We start from the raw sequence: 26,251 nt of genomic DNA on the forward strand, positions 1-26,251 counted from the left end.
TATCACATACATACTCTTTAATAAGTTGCATTTTTTATGAAACAAGAACTGTTTGCTGGGCAAGGAACAATTTTAGTAAATTACCAAGATTTTGGTATCTTCATCTCCTTTGTAGACTTTGTTTTCACATTATCTTCATAAAATAACGCCACTTTAAGGAGAACAAACTTGAACAAATTTTATGCAGGGAGCAGGAAGAAAACTCATTAAATCAGTATGGTAAATCACACTGAATGTGGTAAGACACTGGGACTGCCATCTTCCTAAGCACAAGTGTAGGAGGCCTGCAGCTTCAGGCTCAGCCTGTCCTTCGATTCTGACCACCCCTCCCATGTTGCAGGACTTTCCACTGTTCTTGGGCCAGTAAAAGGTACAGCAAATAAGAAAATGGCAGCAGTACAGCTATGGAGAACAGCATCTTTTGATTTGGGGATAAAAAGGGTGCCCACTCTCTTGGCAGTCTGGCACCTACACTTTCAAGCCTTGTGTTTAGCAGTCTTTCCCAGATGACCCAAATACTACAGCACATGTAAAGACAACGGAGCAAGTGTTACTGAGAGCACAATCACTGTAAAATTACTCATGATGCATGAGTATACCAGAACAAAATGTGCATTTTCACTGGTTTTGTCTGAAATAGAATTTTCTATGCTGTACATCAGCTTGTTTTACTTGGAGCCTTTAGCACTTTGATTCCCAACAGTTAAACATCCTAATGTTGAAAAGAACTCTTCCATTTCCTTCTGCAGGAGGTGATTTCTTTTCTCAGCATCTTCACGAGCACGTTCAGAATTCCTCAGTTTTATCTCCAGCATCGTGTATTTCTTTCGTTCTTGGTCCAGTTCTTCTTCTAACCTAACCACTTGTTTCCTCAGGTCTGTGCTTGTTTCTTCAATTCTTAAAACCAAAAGAGAGAGAGGAAAGGAAAAAAAAGTGTTTGTTTTGTTTTGTTTTTTTTTAAGTGGCTGAATAAATAGTGCTGAAGATAGCTATAATAAATGTGAGTTTGTTCCACTTAGAGCTAAAATATTTTAAGAGAAAGTTTTAAAGAGGGCACTAATTGTCATTTCATTAATGTTGAGTTGAAAGGACAGAGACTTCTTGAAAGCTGGAGCCTCCTCTATTTGTATCTTGAGAAAATATGCTCAAGTCTTACAAAACAATGCTTATTTTTGCCCAATAGACAGTGTCTAAGGAGATGTATTAACTCCTGTGGCTGAGTTCACGTATTATTCCAAAATCATCTAACCTCTGTTTTAATCCTGATACTGTGAATTGCTATATGGATACCCAGTACAGAGGAACATCCTTAGAGGTCAGGTAGGAATGAGATCACATTCCTTCCTCATCATGCATTTTATGCTATTTTTCTGTAAAGTTTGTCACCAACATTGTGGTGGAGGAATAAAATTGTGTATAGTATGAAAAACTTCTGCAAAAATCAATGTTACATGTAAGAAAGAATCCAAAGAACAGATGTTAAAGGTATATGAGCACAAAGCTCTAATGCCAGGCTTAAGATTTTAGAAATCAGGCTTTTCCTAGGAAAAGTGCCCACCTTCTAACTTAACAAACCAAAGCAAACAAGGAGAAAACCCAACCACCAAACAATGAAAACCCCACCGCAAAAAAACCCCAAAACAACCACAACATAAAACCAACAAAACAAAACGAAAAAAACAAAACCACCAAAACCCTCTTAGGTTCACTGATCTCCGTAATATCCAGCTGTGAAGCTGGGGTGTCTGACTTCCCTGTGAAACTGAATGGGTTATTTTTAGACAGGCTAGATTCAACAGGGACATGCTACAGCCTCCACAACAATAAAGGGGGGGGGGAAGGATGACCTTTATGCCAGTGACTGAAGGTCTGTGTTTTGTGACCAAGAGGTAATTATGCAGGCAGTGCAGTGCATCCTCTTAAACTGTTCCTTCATGCACAGCTAGGAGTGGCAATACGACAATTGTTACAAGTTTCACAAGTTAGTCGCACACAGATGCGCTGATTACCGAGTCCAGCAGACTGACACCTGCGCTAGTGAGTGAATAGAAATAGTGTACCATGTCTGCAAAAAAACACCCGTCTTGATGGAGGCAGACTTTTATCACCCAGCTGGTTGTTTTCTGTAATACAAGAGGACTTATCTAAAGCCAGGATGGTTCTACACACAAACACATTCCCTTTATAATATTTTTGTTAGATCCTGCAGCTCTGAGATCCTGATCCCACCACAAGGCTTAGGTCAGCTACAGCAGCCTAAACTAGCTGCCCATGTCTTTAAGTATGTAGAGTCATAGTACTTAACAGCATTTCTCCATACGCAGCATCATACTCCTCTCCAAGATACTTCCAGTTCCTTAAGAGTCCCAGGTGGTAAACATGAGTTACGGAAACTCAGCAGAGAATGCCTGATAATTATAATAACCTTGAGGGAGAAATACTCTTGAACAGGCTGGTTACATGAAGGCCATAAAACATGCTTCCCTCTGACTAAGGGAAAGAAAATGGGCAGTTGATGGTGATAAATAACAGCTTTTCCATCAGCAAGTGCTCCTTACCTCTGCCCCAGGCAGGTACTGACTCTGCTTTCCCTCCACTTATGTATGTGCCAACAAAAAGCTCATATTCCTTCATTAAAACATGCCCTGCTACACACACAAGAGTTCTGCAAACCACACAAGCACACGTACAATTGTAAAGGCACTAATTATTACTTTTGGGGACTAAATTATCTTTAATAAAATAAAGCTAGTGAGGCAGCCCAAAGTTTTCCTGCTAAGCTGCCTCCCTTCTTTGCTAGTTAGCTCCTGTATTTCCACAGGAGCAGACTTTCATGCAGTCTCAAAAGGAGCATATTTTTGCACACCTAAATTGCTGCACATGTTGTAAAAACATTGCAAAGTTTCTGAGAACTGAAAAACTTGGCATGAAATTCTTAGACTTGACAGCACAATCCTTCAGGCTGTAAGTCCTGAACAGCTGGAGTCATCCTGTTTAATACAAAAAGGCAGTGATTGCATCTTGCTTGGTTTTATGAAACTGTTAGTTTGTTAGGCGTTTTTCTCTTAGCTACTTTGCCCTGGAAAACCTGGCATTTTTACAGTCCTCCCCTCCAGCCCCAGTACTGTCTGTCCATGCACAGCTGGAGGGGAGGGCAGGTGTTGGAGCTGAAGCAGCTGAAACTGCTCAATAGCAGGAATGAAAAACAGCTCTTCCTGAACATTCCCTGATGTCAAGAGCAGAAAGCCCCTTTTGGAATGGTTTCACTGATAAGAGGTGTAAAGCCATCTCTCCTCCCCAGGCAGCAGGTAAATGTGTGCAGATACACATTTCCAAGTTTTGCATCCTTGTCTCATGTATAGTATTCTATCCCTGCAACAAAGCCTGCCAGAGCACCTCTACAGAATGAAATGCAAGCCCATACCCTAATTTCCCTCTCATTCTGCATCACTAGGGCATAAAAAAAACCAACAACAACAATTAAGCCATGAACTACCATCCTCATTCACAGACATTTTCCAACACACCATATTAGCAACTGATGGTGTTCTCAGTGGCTGTTCTACCTGCAGTCCAACAAGGTGGGTTCTCCCACTCTGTGATGGTAGATGGGAACCAAACTGCTACATGGTTTGATTCTCCTTCCATCTTCACGTATCAAAGCAGTACAATGCAGAAAAGGTGCAGTCTGACAAACCACAACCATAGGAAATCATAAAATAAAGCAGGAAGATAGCAAGTGAAATTCCTATTCTAAATGCTGTCCCACTGAAAGAGATCACAGTTCAAATGCATTTCTGAGAAAACACTTCAATGACAACAAAAAAAAGAGGCAACAAATGTAGCCTAGAGCTGTGCTATGCAATCCCTGACAATAGTTGTATGTGCTTTTGGTACCATGTTTGGGAAATTGATTGGAAATTGAATCTTATAAATGCTACCAGTTTTAATAATTAACACCTTAACACACAGGAAAAAAACCAAGAACTGGACTATTTGTAAGAAATGGGACTAGAACCTTTCTTTCATGCCATGTATGTGTGCTGCAGAGCCCAGGCCAATGATGATTATTCTGTATTTTAACATGGTGTGCAATTTTGCATATGGCTGTGTATTAAAACATATCTAATTCCTTTAAGCAACAATATTTCATGTGCATAGTTCCCTAAAAGTCATTCTATAAAACACTTAACACACTAACTAATACACACAATATAACTAATACACTAACTCACATGAATAAATATAACTTCCTTGTTATCAATACTTCTTACAGCCTCTCCTGGAAAATGGAAGAAATTTTTCTGAGCACAGACCTGCAGTACAGCACCATCAGTTGCAGTTGTGCAAATAAGCATCAGAGTGGCCTAAGAGCTACACAGTTCACATATCTGCTGTATAGGCAGCATCTTGCTGCTATTTTAAGTCAGCGTGTGGCCTTATGAGCAAAGGATCACAAGTACATCGAAAGTCAAAAGTGAGATTTCTAGAAGTTCAACACAAAAGGGGTACTAAAAAAAGTTGTAGCTGAGATGCAATCCCAACACCACCACCACCAAACCCCCACCAAAACAGAGGAGAGCCAAGATCAGTTTCCTGAAGAATATTTCCATTGGGAAAAGCAGCAAGAAACCCTCAGTTGGTGCCCTCTTGGCACCTGCAGACTAACATTTATTTGTTAAGGCCTGGTCACCCTGGGTCCCCATCCCTCCAAGATGTATCTCCAAGGACACTAGCTAAGAGAGCAGATTTTGGTATTACCTGTGCAGTTCTAGTTTCCAGTGGAAACAGAATGTGAAATACTGGAATTCCCTGTTTGATGGAAATCTCATTTTTTTGATCCTGTCAGATCAGAGGGAGGGAGGTTGTATTCAGAGAGCAGTGAGGAAAAGAGCAGAACCACATCTGCTTTCTCCCAAACCCAAACTCCAGGTCTGAGAACCTGATACGCTTGGTATCCCACACCCATGTTCCAACAGGGGTAATGCTGACAGAAAACTGTCCCCCCGCAGATGACATTACCTTTTGATACTAGTCTCATACTCAGTCCTCTGTTTGCTCAGCTCTGTCTTTAGCTCTGCCACCAAGCTTTGTAAAGCCCTAGAGCATTGGACAGAGTCTCTGGAAGCTGCAGCTGGATTGCTCTGTTCACTGCCGCTGCTGCATGCTTGAAACCTGTCAAAGCTGTTCTCCAGATCTGCAGTCTTGACCTCACTTTGAGACAGTGAGTCCTGAGTTATCCACTCAGTTTTGAGAGAGCTTAAAGCAGAAGAGTCACTGGCCCGGCAGGCTGCACAGCTGCTGACCGAGTCCATCACAGAGATTTCACACGATGATGTAGACCATGTGGTGCTGGCCATACTGTGTGTGCTAAGGGAGAGGCTGGATGAAGGGACATTGTCATAAGTAGAGAGTCTCTGGGAAGAACAAGAGTCTTTAACTCGTTCCCCAGAGGCTGTCCGGCGGTGGCCTCGGAGGGAGTAGAGTCCATTCATCAACCAGTTCCCACTGGAGGAGAGGTTGGGGATATCTAAGGATGAGCTGCCCAACTTTGGACTCACAGACCGTGCTCCCTGCTGGCGGAAGGAGTATTTCCATGGAGGCAGTGTCTGCACTCTTTTGCTGGGGCTGGTGGCAGGCTGAGTCAATTTGCCACTGTACTCTGAAGGAGTGATTTTCACTGCAGGCCCAGGGGTGGTCTCTAGTACTACAGCATTGCTAGAAGGCGAATCAGCAGGGCTGGGAATGCTGTTCTCCGACCTGTTGTCCTCCCCATCCTCCTCAGAGATCCACTCCACAGTACTGCGCTGGTGTACAGGTCTGATTTCCAACTGGCTCCCTGGCACGTCAGCCTGAGGAACAGCGAAGATTCGCCCCTGTTCGCTTATCAGCACTGTCATTAGGTGCTGAACTAGGGAGGTGCCTGTGTGGAGAAAGCAGAGACAAGTGTTTGATGAGACATGGGAAACCTCAGACACATGTAAGGTCCTCCTGAGGCAGGCCTGTGGCCACCATGCACTGCAATGGGTCTGCACAAACATGTGCTCTAGACCTTTCTGTACAGGACTGCAGGAGACAGGAATCTTTCCCTTTGCTGGAAATGGGGACTGTGAAGGATGCAGGTGTCAGCCCAGCTCATGAATATAGCAGAGTACAAATAATCACTAGCAATGATTACTAAGTTGGCCTACTTAATGGCACCTTTGAGGATGACAGACGAGGAGGATACCTGGAAAACAGGGCGTGCCTGTAGCACACCAAGGCAGGGGTACAGAGCTAGTATCAAAATTAGTGTTTGAATCCATGCAGGACAGCATAACCCTGGGCAGATATGCATTCCAGGCCTGCACACACTAATTGCTGGGATAGAGTACTGATCTGTCCAGCCTCCAAAACCAGTACGTTTACAGAGCTACCTTTGCATCCAGTTTTAGTCTTAACAGGCCCAGAGAGAGGGTATATGGAAGAACCAGAACTTTCAGTTCAGGGCTTCTGCTGCACTCAGTGTATAGAGAAACTTACAGAAAGTATGACATCTGTATGATCCATGCACTTGCAGAAGTGTACAGCAAGTACAGAAAGTACTTGCAATTACCTATCCACAGAAATGAGTTGTCACTGTTTCCCAGTAGCTGAGTAGACTGCTGTGAGCCAGCACAGAACGTCACGTCCTGAACCTAATACAAAGCATTTTCTACAAAAGAGGAAAACCTTTAAGGTCAAATACGTAGTCCTGTCTGTAAGTATTGTCCAAAATAGAGAATAAGACTAACATCCTCAGCGGTTCAAGACAAGAGCCTGAATTTAAAAAGGTTTTGGCCTGATAGCAAGAGGTACTGAGCTCAATTTCTATGTTATGTCTGTGAATGCATGGAAGAAAAGAAACCTCTCTGGAGAAGAAAGGTTCCTAACAATTTGGCTGTCACACTTCAGATATTTCTATTTGAACTTCATTATTTAAATTTGAAAACAAACACAATTGAAGTGCTTTTTGTTATGAACTATCAGCAGTATTTTTTTGTTTCAGTTGGTTTAACAGACCCATCTTACCCTTAAACTAAAACTGAGAGTCTTTCCACTTCTCTGTTATTTCTGTTTAACCAATCTTTTATTCTTAACTAACAATAAAACAAAACACTGGCATCACTATTGCTTATGAGTATAATGATCAAGACTAAAATTCCAGCCACTGAATCTCCATTTTTCTACAGTTCAGGTCTATGATAATACAGAATTCCAGGTCAGGTCTCTGCAGTGTTTTTATTTGATGATTAAGAGAGGCAATGAGACCACAGCATCCGTGGCACCTGTGCACCTACACATCGCACAGCACCTCTGCCATCAGGTGAACGGCATAATAAAATACCTGAGGTGAATGAACCTGAACTTGTCATCTGTAGCAACAGAACATAAAACATTTTGATGGCCAAGGCTGAAAGTCTTATCAGCGCTGGAATGCTGGCCAACTGGCCACTAGGGGAAGTCACAGCATCACATAACAGACTGAGGTCTCGGCTATCCCCACCTTTATTAACAACGAAACGACCCAGCGCCTACTCTTGCACCCCTTTTCTCCTCCCCACAGGTTTGTACCTTCCCTGCCTCGAGTGGAAGGTCTTAAACCTATCTTTGATAATACGGCCCGCATCTCTGCAACAAAACTTCGAGTCCCTGGACAGCTACAGTATATCAGGCTGTGTTCTGAATTTGGCCTGCTGCCTTATAATGAGTTGACACCTGCAGGGCACACATCTGCAGTACCTTTCAGAGGTCATTTGTGCAGAGATAAAAAAACTGCTGCTACTAATGCATCTGAAAGGGAGCTATAAGGGTGCTGGGGAGGGACTCTTCATTAGGGACTGTAGTGACAGGACAAGGGGTAATGGGTTAAAACTTAAACAGGGGAAGTTTAGATTGGATATAAGGAAGAAATTCTTTACTGTGAGGGTGGTGAGGTACTGGAATGGGTTGCCCAGGGAGGTAGTGAATGCTCCATCCCTGGCAGTGTTCAAGGCCAGGATGGATGAAGCCTTGGGTGACATGGTTTAGTGTGAGATGTTCCTGGCCATGGCAGGGGGGTTGGAACTAGATGATCTTAAGGTCCTTTCCAACCCTAACTATTCTATGATTCTATAATGTTGGTGTTCCATGAAGGATTTCCATCACGCAGAGCACTGTATGAGCTGTTCCCTACAACTAGGGAGCGGCGCCAGGGCTGAGTTCAGACATCCTGGGCACAGCATCTCCATCTGTGCATAATGCAAAAGAATTGATGGATTCATCCAGCAGGCTTGCCAAGATCTCACAAAACTTGATGCAAAAACTGTGCTAAAACTTGCACCACAGTTGTGCTGCAGTGCCACCCGGGAGAGGGGCTGTACCCCAGCTCCTGTGTCAGCAAGCCAGAGATCATGGCCTGGGCAATTCCTGAACCATATGGAGGTAGATAATTTTCAAGCTTCTTATTTTTACATCCAAAATTAACAGTGGTTTTTCAACTGATTCCTTGGCTTCTGTGAAGTTCTGACCCATACCTAGCCTGCTTAGAAGACTTCTAAGACACCTAGTTATAGCCACTGTAGCACAGCAAAAATTACAGTTCCTCTTTCAGTGTGGACTGAATATCCTTTACAGTGAGCTGTCTAACCACCAAAATGTATCTATACCAAATGACAGCAGTTCAGTAGTTAAGCATGATCCTTCTGATGAACATTTGAGCTTTCATTTTAGCAGTGGGCTCAAAATGAGTTTCATATAATAACTTGCAAAAGGACAGAGGCATTTTCATGTGGTGGAGAGACACTCCCAGGCCAGCAGCGAGTGGGATAACAGAGGTGAACCTGTACACTCCCTCACAAGCACTGATGAAAGGGAGCGCTTCACTTGCTGCTGACTGCGCAGCATACTCTTACAACTCCAAAACACAGGTGTTCTGTTATTTCATAAGAGTAGTGCCTACCTTCCATCATGGTCACCGGATCTTCCATTTTGGGCCGTAATATATTTGGTCCAAATACTGTAGCCAAGTTCTGGACACTCATCTTGTTAATGCTGGAGTGAGCCTGAACTTCATCAAGGAACCTTGAAAAGCCCCCCCAGAAAAGTCAAAGGAGAAGAGAAATAATAAGCAAGTCACTTCTCAGACTGTAGACATTTTGGAGGAGGGACAGTTTTGTCTTGTGCTTATGGAAATTTGATACCTGAAATGCTTCTAGGGACTAATGCAACTAAAACTCAGTAAAAACCTCAGATCCCTCCTAGTATATGAACAAGAGAGGACAAGATGGCTTCTGTCAAAAGTACCAGTTTATCAGCCTACTGGGTATGAAATGACAGATTATCACATTATTATAGGAAATCTCCAATCACATGGATTGACTTCTGCCAGTTTTCACTTCCAGATATAACAGAGGTAAAAAGACATTTCAGTCATGTCCTTGTCCTCAAACTAGAAGCCTGTGGAAAGAGCTTTGTGACTTGAATCTAATAAAATACAGATAGAGAGGTAGCCCAAATGCTTCTTGTGAATGCATCATCTGGGCAAACAAACACAAGAAAATGTCTATGCAAGCCAAAGACAGCACATGAAGAAATCCAGACAGAGTGGCTATCTAAATGCATAAACTGGAAATCAGCAGGAAGTTTGTAACAGTTAATGTTTTGCAATTTGGAACACTCTCCCAGTAGGAGCTGTAGTAAGAGAAGGGCTGTAACAAACACCTGAATAGCTTGTGCATACTTAGCCAAGCTGTAAAAAGGGCTATATGACGTGCAGACCTACAATAGCAGGAAATAGGACTCGGTGGCCCCAAAAGTGTATTTTACTTTGTCTGTACTCTGTTTCCTAATCTACTGATAATTTTTGGATGATTGGATGGTTTTCTGGCAAGCAAAAATTTCCTTGTCATTCTGCACTACTTGACAAATTTCTGAATGCTTCTACTGACAGCATAGCTTTTCTTGGCACTCCCATTTATTCTGCAGCTTTGCCCTGTGGTGGACACTGTGCTGAGACCCTAAGAATCTTCAGTTTTCTTCACTGAGAAGCAAATTCTGCTTGCCTTTCCTTTCCTCAGGTCTTCACTTAGAAACATGTATCATTATATTCCCCTGCTTCAGCTGTGTTCTGAGGTGCTCAGTTGTTAAAACAAATGACTATGTGCTTCTATAGTAAAGCAAAAATAATTTCTAAAGCATTCAAAAATACATTTCAGAAATGTTATCTGTCTGTACACTTGGGAAGGGCTTGACATCTCTTGAGTAACTCATGGGCTTCATGTCAGCATTTATGTCTACTGCCTGCCCCAGATATGCAAATCCCACTGTTCATAAAGAGACTACCTACGACAGAGACTAAAATATTACAAAGTTCACTACACTGTATCTAGGGTAACAGTCAGTTCCAGCTCCCAAAAGACATTCCAGCCCACTTTGCACAAATGGAAGATCAGCAGAGAGCTGGGAAGAGACAAGGCTGCAGAGTCCATGGTACTCCAAGAGGAAGCTATTCCCAGCCCCCCTTCCAAAACAGCGCTGAGGCCAGGCTGGCTATTATAACTGCATCTGCTATTCAGCTTGTGTCATAAATCTTCCAAGTGTGTGGTACCTGGAAAAAAATCCCTTTCCTTACTGGTCTCTAAGTACTTCTGAAATAAATAATATAACATATTAGTATCTTTGCTGTGGGTGACAGCAAATTGGTCGGTTGATGTTCTTGGATAAAAGAAGAGCTTCCTTCAGGCAGGCTGCACATTCACCTCCACATGTTTTATAGCAGTAACTTACATGTAAAGTGATGCTTGAATATTCATACTTTCAGAGTAAATTATTTGCATCTAAGACTGAGCCTCATAAACTTACTTTTCCAAGTGTTAATTAACTTCACTTACTTGCATATGTATTTGAGGAGGTTGTAGTTGGCTTGGGGCAAATTCTTCACTTGTTTAACCAGTTCCTGGGTACCCTGAGGGGCAGGAAAAACAAGAAGGAGAGCTATTAATATAAAGGATGCAAAGCATACGTGACTTTCCTTCAGTGCTACAAAGTCCTCTTTCCAGATTCAAAATCATGAATAACAGATAAGACAATGGGACTGCTTTAAAAGAGGTGTCATCCAGTGCAATGTCCAGAACTTGACTTGGTTCTCAAAATCAGTGGAAATTGTCCTGACAACTTTAATTGTTAACATGGAAGCCCTCAATTAGTGAGGCCTGCTAGCTTTCACAGATTGCCCACTGGCATTGGTATAAGTGTACCAACAAATATGCCTTTTCAGCACCTGGCCTATTTGAAACTTTGAGGCATTGAGTGTAGCACAAATACATTGCAGCAATGCTTAACTAGGCAGAGGAGTTTTCTTCTGAAAAACCTAAGCAACATTCCAATTCAACTACCTCCTTTTTAATAACTTACTTCCATTTGCAGTCATTCTGAGTTGTGACACATTTCCTCATATGAATTCTGTCTTTGCATTAAACTGTAAGATGAGACATATGCTGGAGGAATGACTTAAAACCCTGAAGCTACTGAAATCATCTAGTGAAAACCTCTGACTCAGAAGGCTATTGTCCTTCCACATCCCAAGCACCATTTGCTTGTTTCTGTCAACCCTGCAGTTGCCCTGGAGACTTGCTGGGTTTTGATAACTAAATCTTTTGTGGGAAAACAGATACCAAAGCCCATTTGGGAAGAGCAAAGCTGCTAACTAAAGATGGAAGGCTGCTAACCAACAATAGAGAAATTCCAGAAGCAGCTGGTTCCACCCCAAAGAAATGCAGTTGGACACTCATTTCAACTTTCTTCAATTTCTAAGGATTGGTAGGGAGCAAATTCTGTAGGCCAGCCTCTTGAACGATCTTCCTGATTTCTGTGGTCCAGAGAAGTCAGAAAGATCCAGAGAGCACCACCTCTACCCTTAACACCTTATATGTAGACACACTTTTTTTATCCCGTATGTCCCAACACAACAAAAAGTCCTCTAATAAAAAATGAAACTTTAAAAATATTCTTAAAAGTAGTAAATCCTTTTTAATTCCCTAGCTTAAAAATGACGCTGATTTAACTAAGACAACAATGGAGACACCAGCAAAAAAAACAGCCACCTTGACAAACTCAATCCTCTCTTAAATTTCTGAAAACGTGAATCAAGGACAGCTGCTACTGTTGTGAATGTTCAGGTCAGTTGTTCAGGTCATCCAGCTTTCAAGTGAGAAATTTGAACTATAAATAGGTGAGCTAATGGACCTAATTTCCTCTTGAGTTTTGCTTTGTAACCCATTTTATTTCAAACTTTTGTTCTGTTCTTCTGTATCTCAAGTGCTCTAAATTAAAATACCATTTCTCCATTGGATGCAAGAGGGGGCTTTGGAACAGAAAATTCAGGCAGTTAAGAACAGCTGGGAACATGACCTAAAGGTACAAGGTGCTACCTAACAGAAACAAAAAGGTTCTAAAAATTTATAATTCTTTCTTTGTCACAAATGTGCAATTACACAGGGAGTATCTTCATATTGGTCAGGGTATGAACACTTTCCAGGTTAAAAAAGCTGCAGCGTTTCTCAGGTCTGCCACAGGTTTGAACCCACCAACAGATGGCAGAAGGCTGAGACTATTAACACTCCAGTGAAAGAGTAAAGGAAAATGCAAGCTAAAATCTTCTCCATTATTAATAAATAGCACCAATGATGCTTACGGCTGCAGCCTAGCAAGCAATAGAGGCACTGCACTGTAATTCAGCATGGTCTTTTGCAGTGTTAACTCTTACTCTGCTGAAAATGCTGCATGTGTAATTTGCCACAGATGCATGCTTTCCAAGGAGTGATCCTAAAACCAAGGCTCAGCGACAATTAGGAGCTTCTAGCTGGGATAGCAACACTTTAGATGTTCACTCAAATTCAGACCCCTCTTTAAAAATTCAAAGCCATTTGCTTAGCCCACTGAACTTCTGTGTGCACCACAAGAATACAGGCAGCAGTGAAAGTTAAAATGCTATTATATTAAGCCAGCTCAGACTCGAATGAGTTTTGAGATATTTGAAGATCTTTCATTTGTTCTTACTCTAAAATTGTTTTTCATTTTCAATCCCTCCTCCAAACCAGTTGGCATGAGAATCAAATCTTTTGATTTTGATGCCTGGAGGCCTCAGCACAGCCAAAGGTCTCTGTTACATTTCTGTTTGCATTCCGACACCAGAGATGAGCTGGGTGCAGAATGAAGATGAACAGCATTCTGAATGAAAAATTGAAAGTTTAGGGCAGTGCTGGAGTATTTTTTGCTGCAGATGGAGGTTAGGCCGAGCTAACATCACAATAATTCCTATCTATGGTCACAATGTAGCAGCACGGGGTGCCAACAGTTTTATTTGAATGGCTATTTTGCCTTCAATAATTTTGATTTTACTGGGGGGTGGGTGTATAAAACTGAAAACTAAAAAAAAAAAACAACAAAAAACCATATTTTGAATCCAAAACTCTCACCCAAAAAATCCAAATATTTTTTCAAAATGAAGCATTTTATTTTGAAATTTCCTGCTTATTATTTCATGCTAAAGCGTTATGGTTTCAGTGAAACTGCATTTTTGAGCTGTGGGATTTTCCATGTCGTAGGCGAGTCAGGCCCTACAGGCTGGGTATACTTTGTGCTACATTCTGCTCCACGTGCTACTGTGCACGTACTGCATCTCCACCCTTGGTGTGTGCACTTCACCTTTCTTTCTGAAAATGTAAACAGCCATTGTTGAGGTTCCAGATTTTCCTGACAAAATAAATAAATATAAATGCTTATGTTTACAGCAGTCTAGTCAGAAAACTTTGTGCTATTAACAATGCTGTATTTCGTACGTTTTCATTTTGGTTATCTAGTGCTCCACATTGCCTTTCTAATCCAAAGAGAATATTGCACCAGGAGTCATTTGAGTCTGGCCTTGCTCCCACAAAACCAACAGAGATATTGCTTTCCAAACTGCTGCAGCCTGTGCAGGCAAAATCAGGCAACTACGTAGTTAATAAGCTGAGCACTGATGTACAATTATGTTTGCCCAACTTGGCAGTGTCTCTACTCTTGTGCAATAGTGCTTAATGGATCCAAAACTTCCCAGTCTGCACATCCTGAGACCAAAATGCAACCAGCTCCACTGCCTTAGAAATGCTGCTGTTTCTTGTGAAATCAACCATTGTGCTGTCTGTAACACAGCACCCTGCAGAGTTGCCTGAGTATAAAGAAGAAATGGAGCAAGTTTGGGAGATAATAGTCACATACCTGTAACCCCTTAAGACAGCACTACTAGTGCACTGGCACACTGGTGTGGCTGTGTCCAGAATGCAAATGCGTATCTATGTGTGGCAATATGCTGTGTCATACATGGAAATTTGCTTTCTCAGGGTTGGTTACAGGATACATCATGTGAGTATAGATTGAAGCAAACTTGCATTATATCCATAAAAAAATTACATTATCAGATGTGCTACATTTGATGCATGCAAGCCAGCATCTTCCTATGGGCATCAAGAAAGACTGAATCTCCCCAGAGTCTTATACCACTTGAACTGAAGGTGAACTGCAGGCTCTCAGTAAAGAAGTTTTTATAATCCCCACCAGAGACAAAGATGTGAGCTCTCTTTTGAGGCCACACACAGAAAAGGGATGGAACTGTGGACTGCAGCTTACAACTTACAAGCCCTCAGGCCTTTGCTTCTTTAGCTGACACTAACAACAATCCTTAGAGCTTCTTTAAATTTCTGGTTTAGAAGGTGGCACGGTTCCACCCGCATTAGACCAGATCCAACGTGTCTTTGCAGTCAGCAAAGACCTCAGACATCACCACAAGAGGAACAATATGGATGAAACAAATCAATCAATCATATTGTAAATTATCCTGCTCCTCCCAGGCACTGAATCAAAATTTCCATGATTGCCACAGACTTAGAGGTTTTGTCAGTCCCTTTTCTTGCCTGAAAATCAAAGAGGAACATCAGAAGAAGGTTCTGGAAAAATATTCATAGCATATTTCCCCCTATTTTGGGATAATATCATAAGCTGTCCTTTTGTAGCACCTTTCCTCTAGAAAAGACAAAGACCCTCTCACTGATGAACGCCTCATCCACCAAAACTTTGGGAAGCTGTTCTGATATATGAAACTGAAAACACAGAAAAAAAAGAGTGACTTCATACAGGTTGTTAATGAGTCAACAGCAAGGCTTGGAAAGGAACCCAGATCTCCCACCATGAATCTCTTGCAAATTATTCTACAGAATTTGTTCAGGAAAACTACCAGGCTACAAGACTGACTTCAAAGAAGCTCCTGCTTCAAGCAGGAGCCTGTGATACTAATGCCCAATTCATGGTTTAGGAAAACTCAGAGGAAGGTTCCGAGGAACTTCACTGATTTAAATCAGGACTGAAGAGTGACAAGAAAAAAGCTGTACTATGCTGAGTCTGAGGAACAATCTTTGAGGTAGAAGGAGGCAGATTAGAAGGATCACTGACCTCTCCCTCATCTTTTGAGAGTAGCTGTCCACAAGAAAGAAAGTCTTCATATTTGGCAAAGGGGATGACAGGCTCTGGCAGTTCTCGAAGGTAAAGCTTCAGGAGGGACGCCACAGTGTGAACATCAGTGTTGCTGCAATAGAGAAGAGGAAAGGAAATTTAGAAACCCACACCACCCTAAGGGTTACTTTCTCTGGAGGTGCATGAAGGTCTCTTGCAGGGACAGGGACAAAGTCGGCACATGGACAGAAGCTGTTTTGCCACATGCCTGTACTAAGCAGGAGGGTCTACCTGGGAACAAGGGAAACCTCCCATTTTGTCAACATATAAATGCACCTCAGACAATACAGGCAGTGGAAGATATATGTCCATGATACTGCTTAAGGTAGGGTGGTGGTGTGGTTCCCAGACAATGTGGATCAAGACTGTGGGCAATACCAACCAGGCAAGTGCACAGTGATCACACAGCAGGGAGTAGAGCTCTGCATCCTCGTGCATCAAACATAATCTCTGATCCTCTCACTGATTACTCCTTCCTTATACTCTTCTCAGCCAGCACCCACCTGAGTTTGATAGGCCAGGCCCTCAAGTATCCTAGTCAACCATTCAGAAAAAAATGGAGGGAGCTGTATTTCCCCTGGGGTCTCTATTGCCATTTGGCACAGCTCTTAGGCTGGAGTATCTGTCATTTCCTAGCCCATTTGTTATGCTGGGATATCAAGCACTCTCTTTTCTCTCCCCCTCAGGAACTTTTTCCTCTTCTCTCTCCTTTGCTCTTAAGTTGGGGTTGAGGTGTCAGATCCTACGATGATGAACCTTTTCAGTTTCATATCCAGCTTTTGATGTATGACAATACCCCTCTCATGATGTACAACTTTATTAATCTTTGCAGATGACCACCTGGAAGGTTTTGACAGTTGGAAAGCTAAAGAGATTCTGTCACCAGCTCCCTGCTACCCACCTTTGCCCTGAAAGTCTTTAAAGAGCTCTGAGAAAAATGTATTGGTAACCATGGAGCAAGAGCTTCAAATCCTTACCTGTCTAAAAGCTGAATTTCTTCTGCTTAGTATGTTTTTAAGCATTTTTGGAGCACAGAGATAAAACAAAACAGGAAAAATTACAACAGCTGCTAGCAGCTACTACTTCCTGCTAATCCTGATAATGCTATTCCTACTAAACAGCTCCATCACATTTGGGAATACCACAGTTACACATGGCTGTTTTCTTCAGCTGATTATAAATACTGTACAGAGATGAGGTCATCACCCTTACTATTTTTTTCTTTTAGTGTAGAGCTTTAGGCATGGATGGTGGATATGACTGTTACCCAGAAGCAGAGCCCAGACTACAGCTTCAGGTCTGCTGGCTGCAGTAACTGCTTCATTCTCAAAGCCATGTGAAATCCAGCCAAACTTGCAGCAGTGTGGAAACACAAAAGAAGAGACTGCTGTACATGCTTCCAAAACATCAGCACCTGTCCTTTCATAAGAATATACATAGGCATTTAAAACTCAAATTGGAAAAACAAGCCTTTTAAAAAAATAAGTATTTTAATTATCAGTCATCAAAGAGATCTGATCCACCATGGGGCAGGCAGGCTCTAGTGTTTGGAAGATCACTCTGGATACAAGAGCCATCTACAAGCACTGACTGCAATGAGTTAAAAAAAAGAAGAAGATACTCCTTTCCCTGCACCTGATTTGGAAAAAAGCCTACAGATTTTACACTTGCAGAAAATATTTGCTGCTGCCTAGTTATCATAAGCCATATATGAATAGTTTTAGTTATACATCAAGAAAATTATGCACGAAAAGCTTTTCACTTAGCTGAGGTAAGCTTTTCACTTAGCCTCTCCCCTTATCTGTGATGATTTGTATCAAAGACCAGAGACCTGGACCTACAAGCTGCTGAGCTTACAGTGGAAAAAGCAAAAAGGAATGATGGGGGGACTCTCAACTGTCACACTATTTGGATCCCCTAGGCTTGCCTCCTTTAATTCTGTACTGAACCATCAGTTATCACATTTCAAATCAACTACCCAGAAGGCAGGCATTCCTTCATGGAGATCTTTACTGCCTCTTTTGAAGGTGAGACTTAGCACTGATCTAGTTAGCTAGTGCAAATGACTATGGAAATAAAGGTGCTTCCTGCTTTAAAAATGCTGGGGGCAGGCTTGGCTTATCTTCATGACAATGAAGTTAGTACGGATTAGACTAATTAGACTAAAGATGAAAGTAAAACTGTCATTCCTAATTAATTCCTTCTGTAGATACTCCTGTTCCAAAATACAAGAGTTTTCCAAAATAACTTCTTTCACTTCCACGAGTTAAAACAATTCCAATTCTAAACTAGAACACCCAGGCATTCAGTTACAAATACAGAGATTTTGTTTAAGAAAAGATCAAGTGAGACAATTTGATGATTTCAAACTTTATTTTTTTCATGAAAATATTTCCAAATATTTGACACTTCTATTTAGAGAGCAAAGGCTGATTGTGGTTAAAAATCAAAGAAAGGAGGATGGGTGGTCTGGGAAGTTGAGGGGAGGGAAGAATTAGAGGAATGTTCCCAATAAACTCTAGGGATATTCCTCCCAGGATGAGACCAAATATTGTGCTTCCCATGCAGGAGACTGCTTCCTCTTCCTTCAGCACTGGGCAGGGATGCTATTGGCAATGTCAAGACTGGTGGTAAGTGCAGAGGAAGTGATCCCCTAGGTTAATGTGCTGGTGATACACCAGATGCTGCGTGTATCGCCTGAGAAAGTGGTGATAGTGAATTCCAGCAAGAAACGGAGCCAGGTGTCCAAGTCAAGATCCCAGATCTGATCATACTTAGGGACCTCTGATAGAGATTGGGCCAGATACGTAAAATAGCCTTGGATCCAAATATTCCTGGAGCTCAAAGTCTTTGTTAGGGTCAAGGCCCATTTCTCAAAGCACTTTTCAGGTTAGCACAATGCTGACCATCCCTCTGGGTAGCATGTATGTATGAGAGAGGAAGGAAATGCTACAGTTATGGACAGGATTTGGCTGCAAGGGCCCCGAGAGCATCCATCCCTCCTGATTAATTGACTGCCTGGGCTCAGAGCCAACACAGATAGCACAGCTGAGAGCTGCCCCCCTTCTGTTGCTGACCTTGGATGGGAGTGCTCTGAGCCAGGGCTGACACTCTTCTCATGGGAGCCAATACTAAACTGAGCTTCTACTGTTTATCCTGTGTCTGAGCTACAGCTCCCACTGCCTCACAGCCATGTCTGTGCCTGGCTACAGACCCTGTTGATCTGGACTCTGACTCACAGATGGATTACCTAACCTGATCTTGGAGCTGCCTCATCACAATGGATTTGCCAGGTGATCACTGGACTGTGTCACTGACTCTGCCAGCCTCGTTACCAAACTTGGCTCCTGGCTCACCTTGCTCGCTAGAGCAGCTGGTCCTGCTGCTCCCTGATGTTGGTATGGTCAGCAGGACAAGAAGGCAGCTAGCATGTCTTTGTACAAGGCAAGGACTGATTACATCAACATTTTATACTGGGAAGAAAAATGCAAAATTGCTGTTTTTATTTCAGAAACATTTGACTCAAGTTTTGCTGAAAATCAAAAGATATTTACTGTTTTGAAATAAAAGTATCATCTCAACTGCTGAAATTGTGGATGAAAAAAATAATTCTTCTGCAGTCAGAAAATGCTTTGTTATGACATGCTCACCAATTCTATAAATTGCACACATCACAGCCAGCAAAGATGTGCAAGATGGTGGTGCCTATTCTGAAACCTGGTGACAAAGGAAGTGAAAGAGTCAAGACATTGCCACAAACACAGATTCCACAGATTCCACAGATCCACGATCTGCCAACTAGCTAGCTTAATGGTCTCAATTTCTCCCTCTGCTCAAGCACTTAGTTGAATGAAGGCCTCTGCACCCAACACCATGCAGGAAAAAGGCTAAGCAACACTTTAAATGAAGAGAATGATGGCATGTAAAGAACATGTAAACTAGAATAGCCACTGCAAGGCCATTCTTGCCAGATTTTACATGCCACAGATAAACCAGCCTAAATTTGGTGATGTCAACTCACCTGTCAAAAAGGGGCTTCTCTCCACAGTCAAAAGAATCCTGCAGATCTTTAACAAGGTTGGCTTGGCCGGGCATCCGAAAAAGCCCCTCCTCTGTAAGACCTCGCTCCCGAATAAAATCCACACACTGTTCCACCAGAAGTGGGGCCAAGCGCTGGCCATACTTCCTCTCGTACTGTACAGTGTCCTCTAATCGCTGTCCAAAGATCCCTGCCAACAGAGAGCAAGACACATCTGTGTATCAGCTCAAACTCTTCTTGAGCTATGGATCAGGGCATACAGTGAGGGAAACGCAACTGGAGGGGTGAACCCTTGAGAAGGTCCAATTTCTAGCAGACTTTAAAACAGTATTTTTAAAGCCAAGAGTTATATGCTGAGTGGGGCTTTTTCCTGCGTAAGAGTGCTTCAAACTATTCTGTGCCCTAAGTCAGTTTGTATCTCACTATATGCAAGAAAAGTGGGGTTAAGATTATGTTTATGCATAATGTATAAAATATGCAGCAGTGTTAAATCTAGATTAAGTAGTTATGCTTCCACTGCACCTTCTGTCCCACGGATGCCAAAACAAAGGCCACACTAACATGAGACACAAACCCTTTCTGCAGGCACCCACCTCAGCTGTCACACAGTTGCCCTTCAACAGTTGGCAGCTGCCCAGCCCAGCAGGTAGCAATCCCACTAGCAGGGGACTGATAACATGACAGAATACAGCTGTTAACATTAAAACTGGTTATAGTGAAAATCCCCCACCATCCTGCAAGCTTTGCATTTCAATTTCTTTTCCTTTAATTAAAATTATTGAATAAAAACTTAAAACAGAGTAAAATGCATGCAAAATTCCTACTAAAATACTGTGCTATACTTCCTGCACCTTGAAAATATCAGAAGCAGCAGGTACTCTAAAACCAGACTAGCACAGGCCATTCTAAGTCAGATCTATTGTAGACATATATCATCAAATACGAAACACTGTCTTCCTCTTTGGGGACATTGGAGTTCCTGGTCAATACTAGCTGCTGAATGACACTCTTGGCACCAGATTTTCAGCAATTTAGAAGGGGCTCAGGATGTAAAACCCAGAGGTTTTAGTTTAATCCCTGCCACTAGGAGACTGTTCCATCTATAGGGACAGCCACTGAGCTGTGTCGTGAGCCCTAATTCTAGCATCCTATAACATGTGGTGGAGTCAGGGAGGATAGCATTCAAGTTAATCATATTTTGGTAATAAGAATTCAGTAAATTAGAGAATCACAGAATCTACTCCATTTCAGATGAGACCAGTCCATAGCAGATAGGATACTCTATTCAAAGATTTTCAAAGCAACAGGAGGCTTTCCACTGATATCAAGGAGGTTTAGATTATGCATTCAGCACTCAATCATGCAGGTCTGAGGGAAAAATAAACTCAAAGCAGCATGCAGTGTTGGAGTTATACTGTGTTCACAACCAATAGCCAGAAGCAGTATTTAATGGATGCATGCATGTGCTTACACCAGGCTAGGGGACTTAGTCCTTTCTTAAGGCTCTACTTACTTTCCTTATAATAACCACATTTTCTATTTTTATTTTAGTGCTGCATTCATGGGAGAATAACTCCTGGCAGGAAGTTTCCTAACCACTATTCACTGTCCTTCACGGGAGATATCATGTCAAACCATACCTGTTTTCTGTGTTCAGTCCGTCCCTGCTGACCCCTCAGGGAAACAAACCTTTCACTATCAGTTGCAGCTTCTTGAATGAAACATGCAAGAAAGATCCAAAAGTCCAATTTCCTTTCCCTTCCTTACAGAAACCTTCCTTACACTCCAGCCTAAACAACTGCATTACAGTATCAGAGCTGGAGGGCCAAGAAGAGTCTTGAAGGAAATTCCCTCCTTATTCTGGTGAGAGGGCATGCCCTGGAGCATGGGAGTGACTTATCTTTACCACTGTAAATATTGGTTTTCTTGAAGAGTAAATGTTTCACTAGTTCTCTTTTCTGATCTCTTTGAATTTTCTCTGAGAAGGGTGTCTCTGAAGTCACGTTCTAGGACAGGGAATCTCTTCCTGCTTTTGCACAGGTTGCTTTGTAATCTCATCACGTAATCCCTGCTGTCACGATGGGGCACAGCAGAAGTGCTTGGTAGGTGGGGTTCAGCATTGTCTAAGAGTTTCCAGGGCACTTACAGAGGCTAGGCAGCCATGAAAGAGCAAACCTTTCAGCCCAGCTTCTTAGACAACTTCCAAATCCAGATCATAGCTGAAAAAGTGAAGTCTCCGTGGCCTGTTCATCTCTCAGCCTCTCTTGCTGAACCTGCTCATGAGGGAGTAACTCTCAACAGTGCATATCATAGTAAATATACACAGGAATGATCCAGGAACATGCATCATCTGTAACCTCCCTCATGCTATTTTGCTAGTGACCATTTCTCTCTCTTCCTCTGCATGTTTGATCCTGGGCCATAGGTCAATGCAAACCAAGGTCCTACAGCACTAGTTGTAGCAGGCTTGGGTCAGTCACCAAGCTGGGCACCTTAAAGACAAAGAACTTCCTCCAACCAAACCCATCTATTTCTTTGAAATTATACATGGTAAAAAGACATACAGGTTTAGGGAGGTCAGGCTGTGGCAGATGTCATGAGAATTATAGGATAGCAGCCCTGTTTTCTGAATTCTCTACTCATTGAATCACAGCTGTGTTTCCTAAAGGGCATGTCTAGAGAAGGCTCTGGGAAAGAGGTAAATGCTCTGCATTCCCCAGATATAGGACAGAGAGATAATATCTTTCCAGAAGCTCATGTTCTGGTGTTCTAGGTTGAAGTTAGAGCAAGGACAATGATAGTATCAGACATACACGTCGGAAGCACACATAAAACAGCTGCATGCATAATGTCCAGTTGCATTACAAAGTCTAGGGAAAAACCTAGACTTGGCTAGCCTGTGGTTAGCAATATGGTCTGATGCATTTCAGGCAACATCAGTCCTTGCCTTCCTAGTCAGCTTGAATCACAACAGCAGTAGCTTTCTACAGGTACAATCAACCCTCCAGTGACCTCATGGTAACAAGTGGACTGCAGCCAGAGACCACTGACAGAGAGGTTAAGGAATGTGACAGATAACACAGATAGAAGAGTGACCTGTTTTGAGATTCAGGAGTGGCAGATGGACCTTTCACAAGCACAGGATTAACATTACTGTGGGTGTCTGCCACAGAGTCAGATGCTGGGAACCCTGTCTTTTTCCCTTCTCAGGTATAAAGGCTGGCAACACCTTTTTCTCCTGGATGGAGACAGCAATCTTTGGAAGAAGCAAAGACACTCTAATATTGTTTTAACTGCAATATTACTCACCTCCCTTCACATCATTTCAAATGGGTAACAAGAAAAAGCAGCCTGGAAACGAAGACTGACAGAACTGAAGATGAAGCTGATCTACCTATCATATGATGAGTGAAAGGAGCTGGCACAATCTTGGGTTTCTTCTTGTGTGAGTGTGTGCTGAAGTGCTATACAGGAGAGATCACACAGCTCTCACGGGTCATGTTTTGCTGAGGGGAAGAAAAAACCCTGTAGCCATGGCCAGGTTGAAAGAAAGACTTCTCCCAGTCCAGCTCTCTTGGCTGCCTCCTGCCTTGGTTTGGCAGCCCCAGTCCAGCCCAACTCCAATTGCAGATCTATGTTTTCTCTTTCCCTCAACCCTTAACCCTAATTTTCCAGAGAAGCACTATAAAAGGTCACTGAACATTGCACAGACAACATGCATGCATTAGAGCATGCTGCTGACCACAGACCAGCCAAGGCTAGGGAAAAGTAGGCAAAGCTTCACACAATTTTTCACCCAAGCCAAGTCTGTTGGCAACTGCAACTTTCCCTTTGCAGTCTGAATTACACCACAGCTCTATGCATCTTCTTTCTCTCTATCCTAGCTCTCTTTTTTTTTTTTTTTTTTCTGAGCCAAAGAGAAGTATTCCCTCAGCTGCTGCTACCCAGAAGAAATACTGCTCTCAGGCCAAGTCTTTTGGCAATAAGAGCATTAGGGTTGGGGTTTAGAGGGAGAAATCAGAGCTGCAGCTACAGTGGGACCAGAAGGTTTGCTTTGGAGAAATTGTTCATCTATGCAGTGGCTGCAGAGCTTGTTCATGGCTTAGAAAAGGAAATTAGTGATAGGGTTCAGAGAAGGAGCAAGCTAAGAGCTATCTTTGGAGTGGGGCTGCAAAGAGACTGTCAAAGGCAAATGTGAGCTGCTGACAGTTCTGCACTTGCAGAAATCTTTCATCTGGACATCTGCTGGGGGGTCTTAGTGAAGTTTACCCTCAGGAAAATTACTGCCAGGACTTTCACAGCTAAGCTGGCAAGAGACATAGCAGATGCACCTACTTCAGCCTCCCAGGACTAAACAAGGGCAGACTGGGAAGCAGTATCCTGATAGCTCTACAAAACTCATCTCACTTCTGCTAGGTCTCAGAAGGGTTTGTAGAACTGATGTACTAAAATATCCCTGAAACTACCAGCATATGACAGCATCTCTGGGCTGGACAGGGACGGCCCTGCCTTGCAAGGAAAAGCTAAATCTGGAGACAGTCACACACAGCCTCATCCCCCAGCTCGTCAAGGCACAGGCCTGTTTTTAATCACCAGGCCCTGCAGCTCAGACTGAACTTGGCAGCACTTCACTCCATTCGATGATCCTGCTGGAAGACATTAAAATCTTTCTCTTCATTCAGAAGAAGGGGAGCCAGTGCCATCCAGTCACACTCCCAGACAGAGTTAGGCTGGAAATAAAGCCAAAAGCTACTGGCAACACAAGGGTTAACTTTCCTTGTCATATCTTTATCTATAGCTAGGCCCTTTTGTTTGGTTTCAAAGCAGAAAAAAAGCCAACAAAAAACCCCAGCATGCCTGGGACTACAGCCTTAATCTAAGAAAGATTCAAGAGATACTAAAAAAAGAGGCTAGCAGAGCTACAGGATTTCTTTCCTCTATTCCAACAAGCTGTCTCTGTTCTTTCAAGATTTAGGTGGCTCTTTGTGGAAAAAGCGAGCCAGTAATGATGTACTGACTAAGACACAGACAGACTCTCTGTCCTGGCCTGAATAGCTCACCCACCAGCTCCAGGCATACAAAGCCTATATATTCAGCTATGCTGTCCAGACATGCAGTGGGCAGGAAAATATATTCTCCCTGTTCATTTTTCCTCATCAGAGCTCTGATTTCAACCAAAATAAAGGCAGAGATAATAAAGTCAGTTCTTGAGTAGATTTTTTCTTTATGGGGAAGACTGAGGGCTCTGTATGTACTTAAAATAGGAAAAGTCCAAGCACACCTATGTCAGCTGTATGTATAGCTTAGTACACACACGTTAAAAGATGTGTGGGAAGATAGTCAGGCACACACCTGGATGCTGCTATACAACAGTACATACACCCGCGCATGCATGTCTGTGAGGCATGTGGTGCCTCACCAACAGACAATTTATGGATGTGAAGATTGTATACGTGCTCACCTGCACAGGTAATCTACTTTTACCTTCCCACATTCGTGCTTATGCTCCCATTTATCTGTCCCTCTCACACATGAAAGCATTGAGGAAAAAACTCATGGGCAGACATTCAGAAATGCATATGCTTCCACAACACAAAACACACACAAACCTCTAACTCCTGTTTCCCCTCCTCTAGCCCACCCAAGCATACACTATTACTGTGAATTACTGCATCAGCAATTGAAAAAGGATTTCCATGTTAGGAGCTGTACGTGCCTAAGGAAAGATAGTCCCTAACAACTAAACGATCCAGCCAGACAAAGCATGCAAGAACTGGGAGAAAGAAAGGAAGTGACAGATAAGGAGGAATCAAGAGAACTTGATAGAGTAACTTTCCCAAGGTCACACAAATGGGTCTGTGGTAGAATTTGGTATCTTCTGATCCCATTCCCCACAAACAGCAGTCTCCATATAGTAGGAGATAATTGCTCTCATCCACATACAGCCATTTAAATATTCAGTGTAAAAGCAAACAGAACTCTCCCAAACTATTTTCAAATGCTAGCTTGGCATCCAGTAGTATTTTTGGCCATAGACTGGGAGCTTCCCACTCTTTCCCTCTCTGTAGAGCCAGCACCTTTTCAAGATTCTTAGCTTCTCTGAGGCTAAACTCAAATATCTGCTTTTCCTCTAGGAAAAGAAAACCATAACAAATCTGAACTCTGGAAAATCATCTCATACCTCTCGTTCTTGTGCAGCACTCTGCTACATGACAGGCGCTGAGCTTCAAGCAGAAACCAGGCAGTGTCAGACAGCAGGAGCGGCAGAGAAAGAAAGTCCTGACTTCAGGCATCAGACACATTCTGAGTCCCAGCACTGGCAGCTTTCCATTCACCCAGCGCTACAGAGCGGAGAGCAGCCGATCTGCCCTGAGAGATAATCTCGGCAGCACATCTGGTCTTAGCTCCGCAACTCGGCATTAATTATGACTTGTGCAGAAAGCATTTGAAATATCCAATGAGATGCAGAGCTCCCCGGCTCCCTCCACAAGGGGAAGGAGAGAAGAAAAAGACAGGCAGGTAGGGTCTTGCCCACCCTCGAAGCTGCCGCCAATGTAAACAGCAGCTAAGTATGGGTCACAAGTTTTAACAAAGGCATCCCCCATCGGCTCTGTAATATATTCATGCTCTAATTGCTTGTCAGATCTATTCTAGATAGCTGGAAAAGCT

General features: G+C 42.7%; 1 protein-coding gene across 2 annotated transcripts; it reads right to left on the reverse strand.

The window, feature by feature from the left end:
• ARHGAP22 (Rho GTPase activating protein 22) lies at window positions 1-25,992 on the reverse strand. 2 transcript variants are annotated; one of them, XM_031053185.2, is made up of 7 exons: window positions 25,764-25,992; window positions 19,565-19,772; window positions 15,484-15,616; window positions 10,890-10,963; window positions 8,960-9,081; window positions 5,023-5,923; window positions 1-897 (listed from the first exon to the last, which is right to left on the reverse strand). In XM_031053185.2, the coding sequence occupies exons 1-7, from the start codon at window positions 25,882-25,884 to the stop codon at window positions 669-671; spliced, it is 1,788 nt and encodes a 595-aa protein (XP_030909045.1). In that variant the 5' UTR covers window positions 25,885-25,992; the 3' UTR covers window positions 1-668. The 2 variants fall into 2 exon arrangements, with proteins under 2 accessions (XP_030909045.1, XP_030909044.1); XM_031053184.2 differs by having other exon boundaries at window positions 8,960-9,096.
• Window positions 25,993-26,251: the final 259 nt, after the last annotated feature.

The sequence above is a fragment of the Melopsittacus undulatus genome, chromosome 4 (assembly GCF_012275295.1).
Source record: "Melopsittacus undulatus isolate bMelUnd1 chromosome 4, bMelUnd1.mat.Z, whole genome shotgun sequence".
Classification (NCBI taxonomy): Eukaryota; Metazoa; Chordata; class Aves; order Psittaciformes; family Psittaculidae; genus Melopsittacus; species Melopsittacus undulatus.

What these genes read in the sequence shown, in the direction of transcription:
- ARHGAP22 (XM_031053184.2), bottom strand. Translation starts at nt 25,884, where the DNA reads ATGTGTCTGATGCCTGAAGTCAGGACTTTCTTTCTCTGCCGCTCCTGC. An exon ending in GAGAAGCCCCTTTTTGACAG is followed by an intron (nt 15,617 to 19,564) that starts GTGAGTTGACAT and finishes TCTCTATTGCAG; the next exon opens with CAACACTGATGTTCACACTG. An exon ending in TATGAGACTAGTATCAAAAG is followed by an intron (nt 898 to 5,022) that starts GTAATGTCATCT and finishes TTTGGTTTTAAG; the next exon opens with AATTGAAGAAACAAGCACAG.